Here is an 18,824-nt window from a genome sequence, read left to right on the forward strand (position 1 = left end):
TTCTACAGTTCCTATAAAATGACCCAGTTGTTGCTTAACATTCTTCTTGCTGTATTAGTTCAAGCAAATAGAGGTCAAAGTGTTAATTAGTGGGTATTTACAATGGAAAACTGGATACAGAATGTGAAGGTTTTACTGTTTAATTTTGAGGCTCCTGGCAGTACTATGTCTAGAGTTAAATGGAATTAGCTTTGAGATTAGTGTTGACAAGTCAGGCAAACAATATGGTGGTCTAAAAATGCTTGCTAGAATTTATGTCAATAAATTTTCCTTTCACTTGAAGGGAATACAATAGATTATTGATTTCTGCACAATGAACCATCATACATAACCTCTTAAACAAGTTCATGGACAGACTTCTCAGCAGTTTTGGTCATTGTCACACATATGTAACCCCACCCCTCTTTATCTTAACCCTTTCTATTTTCTGGCTTCAGTTCATTCACCTATATACAGGAAACTGTCCTTCCAGTGTTGACACTGATTGGAACAACATCATTTAAGTTAAGGGTGTGTGCGTGAAGAGATTGGATGATATTATCAAACATTCTGCTCCCTGGTTTTTGCTTATAAAATTTTCAATGAATACTGATTTTATTTTTTTATTTTTCCTTGATTCTTTTGAGAATACCTCAACATTTTGTAAGAAACTTGCTCTGAACTCGCATATTAGAATGGTGTACTCCCAAATTGGGTTCATGCAGTTTACATATACAGTGTACACACACCTGTTGAATTCGGATCACTGCAGCATTGCAAGGTCAATGCTTTTGATCTTATGTTGGAATTTTACATCTGAATTATGCATTTAATTGTTGGCCAGAAATCAGACCCTTTGGACATGTCCAGCAAATATAATTGTTGCTGTGGGAAAAAATGCCGTCCGTTTAATAAGTTGTTTGAAAGTATTAGAAAGAAATTAAACATCGGGATTTGAACAGACCTAGCAAATGTTTTCTGTTATAGAAATGATGCTTCTTTATGCATAATTTTGATGGAATTACTATTAAGGATAAAAAGAAATCTTACTAGTAGGTATACATACTCATTTATACCTATGTTGCAGATTTTGTATACATACAAATAAATATTAAATATGTAATAACAATTTTAAGTACTTCTTGTTTAATATGAAATATGGTGATAGCCATGTCAATGAGTCTACTTGTATACCCCTAATCTTTTTTTGCAGTGGGGAGAATGCATCATTCTCTTTAGGTAATTGACCTCAGATTGTTAATATCACATAGTTTTGTTACATAGTACTGTCCACATTTTGGGATCCCAACAATTATGTTATAGCAGGGTCACACTGTATTGCAGTGAAAGTCATTAATAAGCTTGATACCATCAGGGTTGTTGAATCCAAAAATGTGCTATATGTATCCTTGCAACATGTCTAGAAAACCTGGATATCATATTTTAACCACTAGGTGGAGCTGGAACTGGCTTTGAACACCAAAAGTCCACACTATGCCAAGAGCAAAGGAGAACAGATTGCCTTGAATGTAGATGGTCACAAGGAAAGTGCAGAACCATCTTACTATGCAAGGTAGGTCCACAGTTGTAATTTGTGTGTGTGTGTGTTTATGTGATATATACAAATTAAACATGTGTGGTGCTACACCATAAATTAATTTCTAAAATAATTGACAGATCGTTGTTTTTCATTTGTAAGTTTTGGGACACCATTTAAATCATAAATATTGATGCATAAGTAGTAAATGATTAATGAGTATATCAGTTGTAGGATTTCAAATGAAATTATTTGAAACTTGCATGTCCAAATCTGCATTCAGTCTTAAATGTTATTACAAATAATAAAAAACTAGTCAGTGTTTTATACACAACATTTTATAAATCATTGGTGCAATATTGGAAATTCAAAGATTTTTTTCAGTATGTACTTTAATTCCAAAGAATTTTACATCATCATCCCACTACTCCCATCAAGAAATGAATATGGACTGTGGTATGCACTGCATGTATCTGTTTTATTATGGTATTCATTAAGCGTTAGTTTTATTTTAATAATTTAAAATATAAAATTGTGTATTACTTGCTGCAGAGTGAAGCATCCATGAATTTTTTTTACCCTCAAGTGTTTGCTAGTCAGTATATTGCTTCCATTTTCATGTAAGTCCAAACAGCTTGTATTTCTTTTATATTTTGTGTTTTGCTCTACACTGTTAGATGTAATAAAAAGTCTCATTTTATTTATACTTGATTTTTTCTTAAGCCAAGTCTAATTCCCAATTAATTTCTTTAGTTATCTACCAGTGCAAATAACTTAATGTTTTATAGCAGCACTCACTTTGTTTTCCACACCCTTCGATTGAGCCATGAATTTGATACTTGCTGAATGCTGAGTCGTCCCATATTGAGTTAACTATTATTTAAACTTCCTGTGATCATTTTTACTAGTAAATACTCAAGGGTAAACAAAACTGGACACTCTGCTGCAAATAATGCTTTTTCCATAAGTGCACAGATGAACTGTGTACTCAGTAATCCAAATTAACCCGTCAATCATACACTCAAAAGCTGCAATTAAAAGTTCTTTTAACTATGCCTAACATATACAAGGGTCCTTGTTAAATAGCCATGATTACTAGTGAGGAAATCCTGGGAAATTGCTTTTCTTTAAAAATTTAAAAGCTTGTTGCCACTCTCACAACTGAATTATTAGTAGATTTTTAATGAACTTCTCAAATAAATGTATATCATCATCATTTTCAACACATTCTATAATCTATTTATTAACACATTAACCCCTAGCAACGAGTTAACGTGGCAGGAGGTAGTAGCCTACTGCTATGCTCTGTAGCGTCATGGTCATGCACAATACACTAAATTGGGTGGTATTATAGAAAGGTAGACAGATGTAGCTCTACAATGATACCAAATAATCTGGAATATCTAGTTGCACTACAAAATACAGATGGAATAACCTCATTTTTTGGACCCAATTTTTTTCTACCCAAAATTCATCCATGGTCGGAATCCGATTTTGTGTCTGGATTTTAGACTTTTTGGTCTTAGATCTAAAGCAAACCGGTATGAACTGCAAGCAGACAGATGAACCTTTGCAAAAAGTAGGATAAGATGGGCATTTGGAATAAAGAGTTTTACATATACATGTATATATGTTTCTAACATTTCATTGTATTACATTCTGTAATCTACCTGTTAATGAGGTAATATGGTATCTGGTACTGATGTGCTGTGTGTGTGTGTATATATATATATCATTTATTAACAAATAGAGATAAACAGTTTTAGTAACATTAGTATTATGTATAATACATGCTTATTAGAAGAAAAGAAAATAAATTACACAAAAAAAAAAAAAATACAAAGATAAATGTAATCAACATATACACTAGCATAATCTTTATAGCTGTGAAAGTGGTTATCAGAACTCAATTTATTTAATAAAAATATAATACAAATATGGTGTGCATTACGGTTACTATCAAGTATTTTATAAATAATTAATCATGTTATATTGATAATTAATTACAAATTCAATTTCATTTTTAAAGAACTAGTAAACATATTTTTATGTTATTAGATTATACTTTTACCAATTAAGATTTTCTGCACAGTAAAATAATATGAAATATTCATATCTAATTGTAAACAGGGGACATAATTCAGAAAAAAAAAAAAAAAAAATTAAAAATTAATAAAAAATTACTAAATGTTATATAGTGTTTTTGAATTTAGACCTTTTGGATATACCGTATTAAGACGGTGAATCCAATAGGTTTCCTTTAGTAGACGTTCCATTTCAGAATCAGCTTTAACAATAGGTTGGAAGGAGAAATCTTGCAATGTATGGGAATTTTTGTTAAAATGTGCGGCAACATGAGATGAAAATGATTGATCGATATAATTTTTTATATCTGATCTATGTTGGTTCATACGTTTAGATATTTATTGACTGGTTTGTCCAACATATTGGATGCCACATTTTTTGCACGTTATCAAATAAATAACATTTGATGTTGCACAATTAATGTCACAACGCATATTAAAAATTTCTTTCGTATTATTACTATAGAAAGAAGTATTTTCATTAATAAATGAACAGTGTGAACATCTAGGTCTATTACATTTAGTTGATGATCCTATTTTATATGATGGTTTTTCTAATTTGGAATTAGTTAGGAAATCTTTCAGATTTTTAGTCCTTTTATAAGCAAGTGTGGGTTTGCTTTCATGTAGCGATTTAACACTTGCTTTACATGATAAGTTTAATAAATCCCAATATTTATTGATAATCTTACCTATATTAGGCAAACTTGGATTATATTCAATAACAAAAGGAATGATATCTTCATTTCTATTTTTGATTTTATATTGTAAAGATTCAAGCTGTGTAAGAGAAGATACCTTTTGGAAAGCAGTATTAATGATGTCAATAGGGTAATTTCTGTTTAAAAAATGCTGACCTAACTCTGTCAAAGATGATTTAAAAACAGCATCATCCGAAATAATTCTTCTGTATCTTTTTGCTTGACTATATGGTATCCCATTTTTACATGATTTAGGATGGCATGAAGAATATTCAACATATTGATGAATATTCGTGTTTTTAACATGAACCATGGTAGTAATTTCATTATTTTCATTTTTCATGACATCAACGTCCAAGAATGAAACTTTAGTTTTAGAGACATTGAATGTAAATTTTATTGTTGGATGTAATTTGTTTAAACTATCTATAAAGTAATAAAGGTCTTCTAATGAATAACTCCAAATCATAAAGATATCGTCTAAAAACCTTAACCATACATCCAGTTTTAAGAGGCATTTATTTAGAAAATCATTTTTTAATTTTCCCATAAATAAAGATGCATAAGCAGGTGCCATAGGACTACCCATTGCTGTTCCCATTTTTTGGAGATAGTTTGTATTACCAAATTGAAAAAAGTTATTTTCGAGCACAAGTTTTATCAAATCACAAATATGTTCTTTGGATAGTTTATATGTAAATTCGTTATCTTCCAGATAATATTTACACGCTTCGACACCATCATTGTGTGGTATATTCGTGTAGAGTGAAACCACATCAAGTGTAACAAGGAATGAATTTTCCGTTAGTTTCGGTAAAGATTTCAATTTGGTAATGAAATCAAAAGTATATATATAGTTCAGATTAGAGAATTTTTAATTTGTACACTCATGTGTAGCAGACATATATTCTCATTTAACTACAGTCTTTCCTGATTGCTGTGAGAGTAATCGAAGTTATAATTAATTATAGAGTTACAAATACACACCAAACTGAATGAAAGTGCTTCTCTGGATTTTACAGGAGAATGTTTGACAGTACCAGGCAGAATTAAATTCAAACCCAGGTCCATGGGTAAACAACCAATTGCTTTGCCTGTAAGCATTAGTCCATAAGCCATTATGGCATATAAATACCTAGATTTCTTTCATAGGAATCTGGAATGACTATAGTTACCTCTGACTTTGTAACATTATTTTGGATGATACTTGTTTAGTTGTGATGGTAAATCAGTCCAGTGTTTAATATGCAGAATGTAATTTAAATGATGAGGAAATTTGTTTTTAACCCCCAAAATACCAATAAAGTACATTTAATACAAATATACCTCACAATTATGTCATCAGTACATTACTTATTTTGCATGTACATATCAATTCATTTGCCAGTACATTCAGCAAGAATGTCTCTCCTATTCATAGATTAACCTTATAAAGGGATAGTGAGAAAATACAACTAATATGCAAGGGTACTGATACAAATTACAGATGTATAAGCAGTCATTGTGGTAAGAAAGACAGACAGAGAGACTATTATGTGTACTCAAAGCTGAACAAATTACAGTAATTCCATTGAAATATATGAACATTCTTTATTACATATATTTCAGTGACAAATATACAAAGTACAAAGAAAGGATCTATAAAAATGCATAATATAATTTTCATAAATTCAGGTACCTTATCAAATGGGAGAAAGGTCATATTTCAAATAGCACCTTCAAACTAATCATCAAATTCTCATCTAAATACATTTGATATACAAGAACACCAGCAACTGTATGGACATGAATATTGAAAGAGTGATCAACTATAGGAAAATAAAGGTATTTTCCCACATTGCTAAGAACACCTTCAAACAAATCACCAAACTTTTATATGGGAATGCAAAGAAGTATATTTGTTATGAAGGTACAGCTGCAACTTAAGGGCATAATTATTGAAATAGTGATCAACTATTAGAAAACACATGCATTTTGCTTTCACCACTCTTATACTTTGTCAATACATCATATAGATTCTAAGATCACAAATCAGTTAAATAATTTTTTTTATTTGCATTATGCTTTATTTATTACATAAACTTTTCCACAACTAAATAGGCCCCCCAAAAATGTGTTCCCAGTCCTGTTTTTAATTGTTGACCCAAGCACATCCTGCCATTCACCCCTAAATTTAAAAAAAAAAAAAAGTAATGAAATTGATTTATGCATCTAGTTGAATTGGTTCACCAGGTACATTATATATATATACTAATCATTATAATATATACGATGATTTAAAAAAAATTCACCTATCTGCCCTAAATTTAAAACCAATGATATAGGAGACATATATCTTTTTTGGGGCCCAACCCTGTAGTAAGCAGCATCACCAAAATATCACAAGTAGCAATTAAAGCAATCAAGCATTTCATCTTTAACAGATTACAACTGGTTCTACAAATAATCTGCAATGAGAAAAATGTACATCATATGAAGAAAACACCATCATTGACAGAATAAATAATGCAGAAAATAAAAGCACTCACTTCACTGCAATCCATGCCACCAAATATCCATTGCAGTTGGAAATACATTGCCAGAGAAAAAAATCCTACAACCAGAACACTTAAGAATGTAATCAAAAAAACCTCAGTCTTCTTACGTTTATCAAAAAGTGATTAATGCATGAACAAAGTATGTTAAAATTTTTTCAAACTGACCAACTGGAAAGTTGCTTATTGCTTGTCATATAATTAGACCAAAATATCATGAACAGTAATCAGAATAGCCAAATTTCCATGACGGAAAACAAGCAACTTGGTAATCCTGGCTCTAGGTTGCCTTGTTCACCAAAGTGATATGCAAAAAAGAAAAGAGTAACACAGTAATTGGTCTTTGATGAAAATAGTATTGCACAGACATCTAAAATGGTCACCACAGCAGACATCTTGAAAATCTTCTTATTGCTACCTCACCTCCAGTATGGCCACCAAAGCATCCACCATAAAAAACCTTGTTATCAATCACTACTCCTCCTGAATGGATGGTCATAGCAGGATGGGGTTTTCACTAACATACTTCTCATTAGGTCTAGTTGGTCCTAAATTAAAATTTCGTGTCAGTCGTAAGTCCAGTGTTCAGTCCTTTACGAAAATAATGCCGATCTGATGTCCAGTATGGCCACCATGGCAGCCATCCTGAAAATCTTATCATTATCCTTCCTCGGTATGGTGGTCATCTCAACATGGAGTTTTCACTAAAAGACTTCTTATCATGTCTAGCTGGTTCTAAATGAAAATGGTGCTGATCTGACATCCAATATTGTAATCACATCCTACATGATGGTCATATTAATTTGGGGTTTTTGTTAAAAGAAGTTTTGTCATGTTGGTCCGAAATGAAATATGGTGCTGGTCTGATATCTATTATGGCCACTGTGGCAGCCATCTTAAAAATCTAGCTTTCGCTGCTCTGCCTGAATGGATGTTCATATCATCATGGATGTTTCACTAAAAGGTTTAGTATGATGTCTAATTGACCTAAAGAAAATGGTGCTGATCTGATGGACATTATGGCCACTGCAATGGTCATCTTAAAAATCTATTATAGCTTCTCCTTCATTGATGGTAATATCACCATGAGGTTTTCATTAAAGACTGCTTATATCTTCAAAAATTATGAGTTCGGTGTTCAGTTTAACTGAGCTACAAAAGCTTCCGTTTGTCATTATTACAAATGTATAAGCAGTTTCATTTTTTATTATTCATTAAACTTGTAAGGGAAATAAGTCACAATCATGTCATCTTGTTTCTGATCTCAGCCAAAATTCTTTGTGCTGTTTTGCACTTGCATAAGAAATGGTTTAAAATTGTAATTATCACATACATTTGAAATGGACATGTTCAAGACTCTTGTCCTTTACATTAAGAAAGGAAGACTAAAATAGGTTTTAATTGGCAAAATGTATGCCTGAAGGTGTTAGCTATTGGATTGTCAAATACATCAATTCAGTTTTAGTGATTTTCAAGTTAGATAGATGGAAATAAATGAGACAAGAAAGCACATTTTGGAGTTGTTTTCATTGGCTATTCTAATTTTGTAATTTAGTATTACTATAAACCATAACAACAAATTATTATACATGTCTCGTACCAATTCGTATTTCAGTTCCCTAATGGACAAGCAGGTGCTGACTTCAGTTCCTTCATCCACTAATACTGGGCGATATGCTGTCGGCTATTTTAAAGATGGTAAGAGAACTATTTCAACAGATGCTTAAAAACAAAATCTATCCCTAACTTTGATAATTAAAAAACAATTTCACTCCAAGGCTTATCAGCTTTATAAGAAATGCATTACCATGCTTTTCATTTGAAAATTTAAACATATCTTATATTCTGACTTACAATTCGAATCCAATTTCAAACTTCAGAGATCCATATCTGCCATCACATAATATGCCATCTCTGAGTCCATACAGCTCTTTAGGAGCAATCAGTACAATAAATAAAATTTACTCTGATCTGCAAGCACATTATATATTGGCAGATCAGAGTATATGTCATTTGCACAATGTCTCAAATTATAAGTGAGTGTATATGGTTGTTATTACAGGAGTATCCTCATACCCTTTTTCAATGAAACAAAATATTTTGTTGTCTTCATAGCTTTAAGAGAAAAGAGATTCCAGAACTCTAGGTAAGCAACATATGCAGAAAATTAGCCCCAAAATACATAATTAAATTGTAAGCATTTAGTGCAAAATGTTCAGTGGATTGTTCCTGATGTAGCTGTTGCATGATGTGTATACAGTCAATACAGACTATGCTCTTTGTTTAAGTTGCAGATGTTCATTGCACATCTGAAATGATGGTACTTGATGACTGAGAACATTCACTCAGTTATAGTCATATAATGAAATGTACCCTGAACAAGCCTTAGTCTCTAAGTTGTTTGACATGACTAATGTCTTGTTGATTAAGATTTAGTGCAAGTTTTGTTTTGTAGTGTTCACAAAATATCTGAGGAAAGTTTTTAAAATGCAGTTTTGAGTTAATGTCAAGCCAAGGAGTAAAATACCCAATTTATTTTATTTTTACTTTGAGCTGTGTGATTATATTAAGTTGCCCATCCAGACATGCATGTGGGTTAGTGTGTGCATGTGGGTTTTTGTAATGTCATACAAAAATGTCTACACAAATAGCGACAGAGCCTTGAAACTTTGGGATCTGATTGGAGTTGTGTTGCAGCTACTATGCGATTCAAAATAGATCCTTCATTTATTGGGATATGGTTGAGGGTGGTCTGTTGTGTGCACTGCAGTTTTAGAATTTGATCTCCTGGATATGGGAGTAGCATAGCTTTTGGGATGGAGATACTGTTGCATTATGGTCCCAATGTTATAAGACAGTAGACCTCTTAAGGGTAGTAACACATATGTGTATGATAACTACATATAAAGTATGAGAAGCATAACTAAGTTTTATATATTTCATCTTTTCATTTAAAAATTACAGAAATGTTATCTGGTTATACAATTGATGTGATAAAACTTGTATCATTAAAATGTATTAAAATCATTATGAATAATCATCATTTGTGCTACAAAACCATCCTTTCTGTAAAAGCTGGACACAGACATCTAGCTGTAACTATCCCTGTCCATCAGTTCTGTTTTTCCACTAATTGGTTGAGCTTTGTACTATTCTGGAGGCCATATTTCTGACCTGATTTTCCGTAAGCATGGTATAAAGATGTAAATCATTAAATTTGATTGTGACCCAGATCTGCATACATAAATGAAATTCAGTACAGTCTGATACAGTTCTAAAATTGTATTAAAGTTAAACAATTGCTTTGGGCCTGCAAAATACCTAGTCTCTTTCTAAAATAGAGCAAGGGAACTAACCCATGATATTGGCTATTAAGGGGGCAGGGTCCAGTTTTTATGTACAAATTTAATGCCGCAATCAGCGACCTAGTATAAAAAATCATAAAAAATCAAATACACAAATGAGGTCAAAAAGGTCCATATTTTTAGATACCTATATGAAAACAAAGCATACGAATAGTATTCACTTGACCAGAGAAGTCAATGGCAGTTCACAGCAGAAGAGGTTTATGCACCCCAACCCCTATTTTATACCTGCATTTTTCACATCCAAATGCCATTTTTGACAGCATGTGGTGCTCACAGTGCAAACGCAAGCCCTTTCCCTGGATGAAAATTTTGAAAAACATTGTCTACTAAATAGTTTGATGCAATTCAGAATAGTTGTCATCCAAGCCATTTTTGAGATACTCTAGTTGCCTTGAACCCACGTGTCTACTGCTATGGAAGGCTAGCTCTTCTTCCTAGCCAACTATTGGTATTTCACTATCAACATACTGCAGAGCAACTATGAAAGGTGTACATGCCTGACATCAATTTCAAGAACAATACAAGCCCAAAACACCTAGTTCACAAATATATCCATATCTATAAATACTAAACAATAATAGCTGAAAAAGTCACACCATAGCCTTAAGTTAAGAAATTTGCCAGGGGCCAATTTACGAAACTGGACCCTGCCACCTAAGGATCACAAATTTGGGTTACAGATTTCTTCCCCTTGATTTATTAATTAAACCAGTTTAAACCAGTAAGAAATTAAATTATAAAATACAAGATTCATTAATTTCAGTAGAAAAGTTTATGTACCTTTGGGATTAAAAAGAATAATTTATATTGTAATTGGAAGAAAAATTAGAAAATCATAAAATTGAAGCAAATATACAGTTCCATTCTAGCATAAACTAGTTGTAATGTTGTAACAAGGGATCAGCGCTTGTTTACACAATAATAGATATTTTCATATAATTGTATGTTTGCTTTAACATATTGATTTTTCTCCATTAAGAACATAGGCCTTGATGTAAAGAAGGATGATAAATTTACTTGCATACCCACTTCCAGATTGAATTACAGTATTACAATTAGAAAAAGAAACTCATTGCTTGCTATAAAACAAAATCTGAATGATAATTTCATTGCATGTGCAAGACTAAATAAACCACAAATTTACACTTTACTGTGCATGCGTCTGGAGGTTTAACTTCCTTATTTGCACAGGATTTGTCCATTAATTCTGTAATTTAGCATCCCTTTTGAGTTTACTTGTACAGTATTAATTTTCTTAAAGTGGTAAATTTATTGTGGGCACTTGATGGGTTTTAAGTATACTTTATTTCAGCATGCAGGGAAAGATATGATTGGTTAATCCAGCCTAGAATGTGTAAAAATCATGACAAAATTACATAGTTTTAGTATTCATTTATATTAAGCTTTCTACTTTCTTTCCAAATCAATCAGGCTTTGAATATTTTCAATTTATGGTTGTGAAAATTGAGATTTTCTAATTAGTTGGCTTGGATTATCCAAGTTCCATCAAATATTGGCACACCAGCTGTTTTGGTTTTAGTTAAGTCTTAAGATTTGAACAATTAAAGTCAATAAAGTGTAGGCTGTCTATTCTGTGCTTGTATTTTTCTAGGATGTACTAACACTGGTCTTAAACATTTCAAATACAAAAAATTATTTTGGTCTAGCATTTAATTGGTTGAATTTTTACCAGGTAGCTTGGTTACTATGGCAACAATAAAAAAATGCACTGATAATATTATGATGTTAGAGATACCAAATCTCCCTAATAGAAATGCCTGTGTTCAGCTTTTAAAAAAAATTGAAAGAAATCTGGTGAATGACAAACAGTTCACAAAAAGCTTGAGGGTAAAAGTTATATCATTTTTGAGGATATTTATTGACATAGACAAATACATATTATGTACTTGGGTACTGCATTATTTTGATCCAGACACAAGGTATATACCATGATGACCACTGATGATAAATCAAGCCCTTGTATACTTAGACATAAGAATGTTATCAAGAAAAACTGAAAAGATCATCTTTGAAATGTGTTACAAGATTTTCCTGTTGATGCAAACTTCAGATAAGTGGAACTTACTCTATGTACATAATCTTGGATTTATGTTGCTTCATGGAAGCAAATAGAATTTGTGATGAATGCCTTAAGTTCAATACAAATAAACAAACTTAAATTTATTAAACAATCTTCAAAATTCAAGTGTGTTCCTCTTTTAAATATATTGTTTGTTTATAAAAACTCTACAGAATAATTTTTGGTCATCCCAACACATTTTAAGCATACCATTCCATTAAATATCTGTTTCGTATGCAATGTTTGACAAGCTATGTATACACCATGTAAATGGATATGTACTCAAGATGTAGAATGCAGTTCAACCCCAGTTTCAAAATCATATCATTAGCACTAGTGATTAACATAGGATAGAGGTGTATAAACTGGTAGATTTAAAGTAATATGAATTCAAAGATCGAAATAGAAAGTATGTTTTGGGTATTAATTAACTTGGCAAAAACACAAAGACTTTTGACAATGAGTAGTGAAACATGTTTTTTTTAGAGCAAATCCTAAATTTTAATGCAGTAAACAAGCACTATCAATTAATGGAGTTGACCAGAATTTGCAGAGCCATGTGACTAATGGTTTTTTCTTGTTTCTAAAAATAGACAAATAGTCGAGGACTTGATTTGTATATTTTTTTGTGCCAATTAGTATTGCAATTAGAAAGTAAATGGTATTCAAATATAGAAAATCCATATTTTTGATAAACTGGTGATTCTTTGTTGTATCTTTTTGCTGAAATGATAGATATGAGCTTAAGAAGTGAACACCAAGACGTAAGTTATTTTTAGCACTTAGCCTCATTCCAATGTTTCAAGTTTGCTCTAATATTCCTCTTTTTTTTTGTGTAACCATGATAACAGTTATCTGGACTAGTTAAAAAAATGGCATATTCCCGTGTATATCATCAAAAATATTTGAAGTGTACTATTCAGAATTTCAAACGACTTAACATCACAACCACAGGATGTAGAGGACATGTTTAAAAATGGCTGACATGCTGTTGCGTACAACTGTCAAGAGTAGATTTAACTGAGCAGCTGCTTTAATCATGCAGATAAACTAGTGATTTAGTTCATAATTATTTTCTTGATTCATTCTTGCAGCCATATAAGTGCTATTTATGCGTATACAGACTTCATTTTGATTGTACTGGGTATCTTAATAGAGTTTGTTATGAAAGGTGTCAAAAGGCATCATCATGCAGTAAAGGGTTAAAGCTTGACTGTAAACTTAACTTTTAAAAATGCTGGATGACTTCATTTATGGGCAAGAGACTTTGCATATTAATTATGACATTATCTTGGAAAAAAACTTTCTCAGACTGTAGTACAATAGGTAAAATCAACAAAATGTAAAAACAAAAGTTGCCTGAAAGTCTGCATGTGTTCTTTTACAATACTATATAAGCCTGCTAATTGAAATGATCAAACATAAAATTATACAGGCTAGTTGTAATATATCAAGCCTATATGCATGCTTATTTTGTTATCAGGTGAGCTCCATTTAAGTCCACTTCATGCATTGGTGCAGCTGCGACCCAGTTTTGGTTACCTTGACAGAGTGGACAGCAGGCAGAAAGTTGTCCAACAAGGTGGTGGAGAGGAGGGTAAGTCAAATCAAATACATATTTGAATACATCTGCATAGCATGTTATTGCTACATCTCTTTAACTACTTGGAAGATTGCCATGAAACTTTACACGTGGTCCCAAATGAAAAGGTTCTCCACAGAAATCAAATATAGCGACCAAGTTTAAAATCTTGCTATTACTGCCTCTCCTGTTTTCGTTAAGAAACATCTTAGTTGGTCCTTAATTACATCACAGAAACCTTCTTAAAAATCTTGGTACAGTTCCTCCTATACTGACATGCTGTTTTATCTAGTGTAGTTTGTCCTCAGTGAAAATTATGCCAATTTGAATTCCCAAAATTTGACATCTTGTAAAAGCAACCTCATTCAGAAAAGATGGTCTTACTAACATTTTTTAAAAATAATTCCATTTTAACACATAGTTTTTCCTGTTTTAAAATGATGCTGATACAACCTCTTAAGGTGTGAAGCATAAGTAGGATATATTTTAACATATAAGTTTATAATTGCAGGCGAGTCCTCCCAGGATGAAGTTGAGGAGGAGGCAAAGCCAGTAACAATCAAATTTGCCAGACCAGAGTCTGATGAAGCCAAAGCTAGGAGACTGGCCTCCTTTGAATACCTCAACAAGAAGAGAGAAGAGGAAAGATGGGTGAATGTGGACTATTATGGAATCTATGTAGGTTATAAATCTGGAAGACTAAACTAGTTGTATCCTGTTTATCTGACCTCACTTTAACAGTGTAACAAGTGTCATTCATATTTACAACAATGTCATCTTTGTTATTTATCATTTTCGGTTTTTTATTGCTTTTATTCACGACCTTGAATCAGGAGGTATGATGCCATCTGTCTCAGTTTGGATAACTTTCGGTTAGGTGAATTTCTTTTGCATTGTCAACACCAGAGTTGTGCAGTTTGGCTTTTTCTTCAGTCTTGGAAAGTACAGCATAATGACTAGGTCATGCTTCATTGTTTTTGTTCGCATTTTATTTGTGTCTTCAGTTTCTCATGCACATGTGACTGCGGGGTTATATGAAAAGGTTCAGCCTTCATTCTCTGTGGAAATATTTCTAGCTCATTGTGCTTTTGTACATATATGCATAGAAAGTACTCAACATGTATGCATAGAAAGTACTCAACATATATGCATAGAAAGTACTCAACATATATGCATAGAAAGTACTCAATATGTATGCATAGAAAGTTCTAAAATATTTTGGCCACTTATTCATTGGATCAGGTTGCAGATGTTTGATCCCATTCCTTTAGCATCAGGGATATTGTGATGCCCTTTGTTTATCCACTAAACTGTGTTAAGCTCTGTCTTCTCCTAAATTGTGATTATATTCCCCCACCCCCTTTTTTACCCACAAAAGTTACTGAGTGGAGTGCTGAAAGGTCATATGTACATAAATTACTATAACATTAACATCTTTATATGTTTTGACTAAATTGGATACATGCAGTTGTAGCTGGGGCACAAATAATTCAACAGATATTTGGTTATAATTTTTGAGTCACAGTATAGAGAGGGAAGGAAAATTAAAAATTGGGATTATTCATGGTGAGTCATAGCATCAGCTCATTTTATACACTATTATTGGTTAGGATGACCGATCAGAGATGGAAAGGGAACTACTATTAGCAGGAAGAGGTGACCAAAGTTCAGCAGAATTTAGCATTACACCAAAGGATTACCTCCAGATGTTGATGCCTCTTTCAAGTGAGGACAAACAGTAAGTACTGCATGAGTTACCCTTGCATAATACTCTTAAAATAGCAAACAGCTTTGACACTAATCTGCCAGAATCTTTTTTATGAAAAATGGATCTGGGACTAAATTACAACCATTTCCTTGCCATCCATTATGCAAGAGAAAATATAGCATGTATTTTTTTTATTGGCTTTTCTTTGGTAAAAATTGGATGATTTTGAAATGACCTTTCATGAGTTTTTGGACATTTTCTAAAATCAGGAGTTTTGCAGGTATTTGAATTCTGCTATGTATAAATCATGGCACTGCTTAGCACATGATTTCAGCGCCTGAGAACCACAGGAAGAATGTTATGTTGAGAATACATATTTTTTGTGGTCATTTTTCATTGCCAAACATTAGACTTTGTGAGCATCACTAAACTAAGGAGAACTACTACTACCTTGCAAAACCGTTTTAGCTAAGAAGCTGAAAGTTATCTACCCATGTAGGTGTCAGTTAGAGTGATCTCATGATACTTCCGCTTGTGTCAAGTCACAAAATCTCTCTAAATATTGACATTGCAAACCAGGCTACAAGTATTCTGGAAGTTATTCAGTGTTAAAGTATGTTGAAGGAGTTTGCTTTTCAAAGGAAAGTATATTCCATCTATACATTTTGCATCTTCTTCCATTATATCAATGACATTATAGCTTGGGTTGCTAAAGCACCCTCACAGAATGGAGCTGATTTTATTTTTTGAGCAGGCTTGATGTGTAATGAGAAAACTGTACAATTTCTGCTATTGTTCACTATGTACAGGTCAGTTTTCTATATATAGATTTGGTAACAGTGTTCACTGCTCAGTTATTGTTTTTAAAACTTTACCTGCAATAGCAGACTGTTTAGTTTTTCCTGCAGGTAAGCTGTACGTCTGTTTATAGGACTTCTTTAATACAGTCAGCCTCTGTTGGCTGCCACAAGAACCCTTCTTACAGGTAATTGAATTTTGATACTAGCGAATTTGTGCATAATTTCCACTATGGTCAGAAATATACAGGTCAATTTTCTTTACCTAGTTTTACTCATAGTGTTTGCTACTTGGTTATGATTGTGATGCTTTGGGGGATTTATCTGCTTGGTCAATCTATTTAGTCTTTCCTACAGGTAAGCTTTGTAACTAGCTATAGGGGTATCAATATCGTTAACCTATATAGGCTAGGATGTGGGCCCTTCTAACAGGTAAAATTATCACCTGCAATTGAACAAGATCCAGATGGAATCAAACCACCTTGGTAACTGTCGTGCACCAGAAATGTGGATCCCTTAATGCTTCCTAACACATTTGTGTGATCAGACAAATTTATTCAAATAATCTAAACCAAATGTTGGGCAGTTTTCCTTGCATGCCACTGTCATATTATCTAAACATTTTCAAACTTTCACAAATGATATACATTCTTTACATTCACAACATGAAATCTGTTGCCCATCACTAAAAGGTGTTGTGTAGATTATATTTACTATGCACATTGAAAGATTACACACTGATGATTTTACTCAATGATTGTCTTTCCTAGCTAAATTTCACAAAACTATGCCTTCTAAAACTGTGTGCCATATACTTTTTAACAGTAAATAAGGTAAATGCATTTATGTTGCAGCGAAAAACCAGCCATGCCAAACAATGTTTTGTCCTTATCTCAGCTGAAGACAATGCCACTAGGGGACCAAGTAAAAGCCCTTTTGGTCAATGGTAAGTGACATATCACTAGTAGATAGGCAGATGAAGGTATCATATTTTTGGATGGTGATAGATATTTTTGGATGGTGATAGAGAAAGTTGCAACATCAACAATGCAGACAGTTTGTGCAAAAATTGTATGACACACACCAAGTACCATTTTCTGGTGTGAGTGCAAGAGATGGTGTTTAACACAACATTTTCACCAAATCATTTGTATTTAAATTGGTATTTATTGTGAAAATTATTATGATATTCTACGGTATCACCAATTTCTGTGGTATACCAATCTTACCCATGGATTTCGGTGTTGTCCCAGACCACAAAATTAAAGACCCAATTTGTTGACCTTTATGAAAAGGGTTAGTCCTAATTCATTGACTGTTATGAATAAGGTTGGACCTAATTCATTGTCTCTTATAGATAGGGTGGGACCTAAATAATTGTCTCTTACGAATAGGGTTGGACCTAATTCATTATCTCTTATGAATAGGGTTGGACCTAATTCATTGACTCTCATAAATAGGGTTGACTTAATTCATTGTCTCTTATGAATACGGTTGGACCGAATTCATTGTCTTCTATGAATAGGGTTGGATCAAATTCATTGACTCTCTTGAATAGGATTGGACCTAATTCATTGTCTCTTATGAATTTGGTTGGACCTAATTCATTGAATGTTGAATAGCAGGGGTGAGTTTGCCAGGGGGAAAAATATAGTGCAGTATATTGTTATACAGCATGCTTCTGTTGCAATACCTATCAATACTTATTGGTCATTGACAACATTTATGATTCTAACCTTAACTTTGCTTATTTTTTACTACAGTAATGAGTAAAATCATTGCATGTAAAAAAAAATCTGAACATAAAAATAAAATCATGTTGTTTTTTATTTCACCATTACACCCACTAAATAAAATAATTACATAAATGATTTAGCAAACAATAAACATAATAACGTGAGTGAAAACTTCTACCAGCAGGAAACAAACATTGGTTGAAGCGTTGCCTTATTATTTTGCCTGATTAGAAAGGTCATTTGGCTGACAAACTAAAGGTTATATACTGCATAATAATCATGACAAGAAACAAAAATAGGTATAAAAAAATATATGTAATCATAAATGTTCACATTGACAAATGTCTTGTTTGATTTAAAAAATGAATGAACATAGTAAATTAGTAATATCAATGATTCTGAACCTTTGTTGATTTCAACCCAAGAGACTAGTAACTTTCAGTTGTTAATACAACTTAACATGCAAGAGACCAGGGTGATTTTTTGTCTCTTTGACTGTTAAATGCATAATTTGGAGAAGTTTCTCAGCTATATTGTCTAGATGATACAACATGTCATGGATCAAGCGCTGTTGCCATGTTTAAGAATCCCATTTTTGATCGTCCTGCTTAACACTGCTAAACCTGACAATGCCACACCAAGCCTGACTAAGCATGACAATGCCACACCAAGCCTGGCTAAGCATGACAGTGCCACACCAAGCCTGACAATGCCACAC

General features: G+C 32.7%; 1 protein-coding gene across 1 annotated transcript in view; it reads left to right on the forward strand.

The window, feature by feature from the left end:
- Positions 1 to 18,824, forward strand: part of LOC149802678 (DNA-directed RNA polymerase III subunit RPC5-like) — a 57,777-nt gene that overhangs the window by 12,536 nt on the left and 26,417 nt on the right. Inside the window, exons 4-9 of the mRNA XM_089952057.1 lie at positions 1,434 to 1,552; positions 8,451 to 8,533; positions 13,767 to 13,880; positions 14,377 to 14,543; positions 15,476 to 15,603; positions 17,225 to 17,316. Of these exons, the coding sequence (XP_089808183.1) occupies positions 1,434 to 1,552; positions 8,451 to 8,533; positions 13,767 to 13,880; positions 14,377 to 14,543; positions 15,476 to 15,603; positions 17,225 to 17,316 (703 nt within the window). The remainder of the gene's footprint in view (positions 1 to 1,433; positions 1,553 to 8,450; positions 8,534 to 13,766; positions 13,881 to 14,376; positions 14,544 to 15,475; positions 15,604 to 17,224; positions 17,317 to 18,824) is intronic.

This window comes from Sinohyriopsis cumingii, chromosome 3 (genome assembly GCF_028554795.1).
Source record: "Sinohyriopsis cumingii isolate HCF-2022 chromosome 3, ASM2855479v2, whole genome shotgun sequence".
NCBI classification, from domain to species: Eukaryota; Metazoa; Mollusca; class Bivalvia; order Unionida; family Unionidae; genus Sinohyriopsis; species Sinohyriopsis cumingii.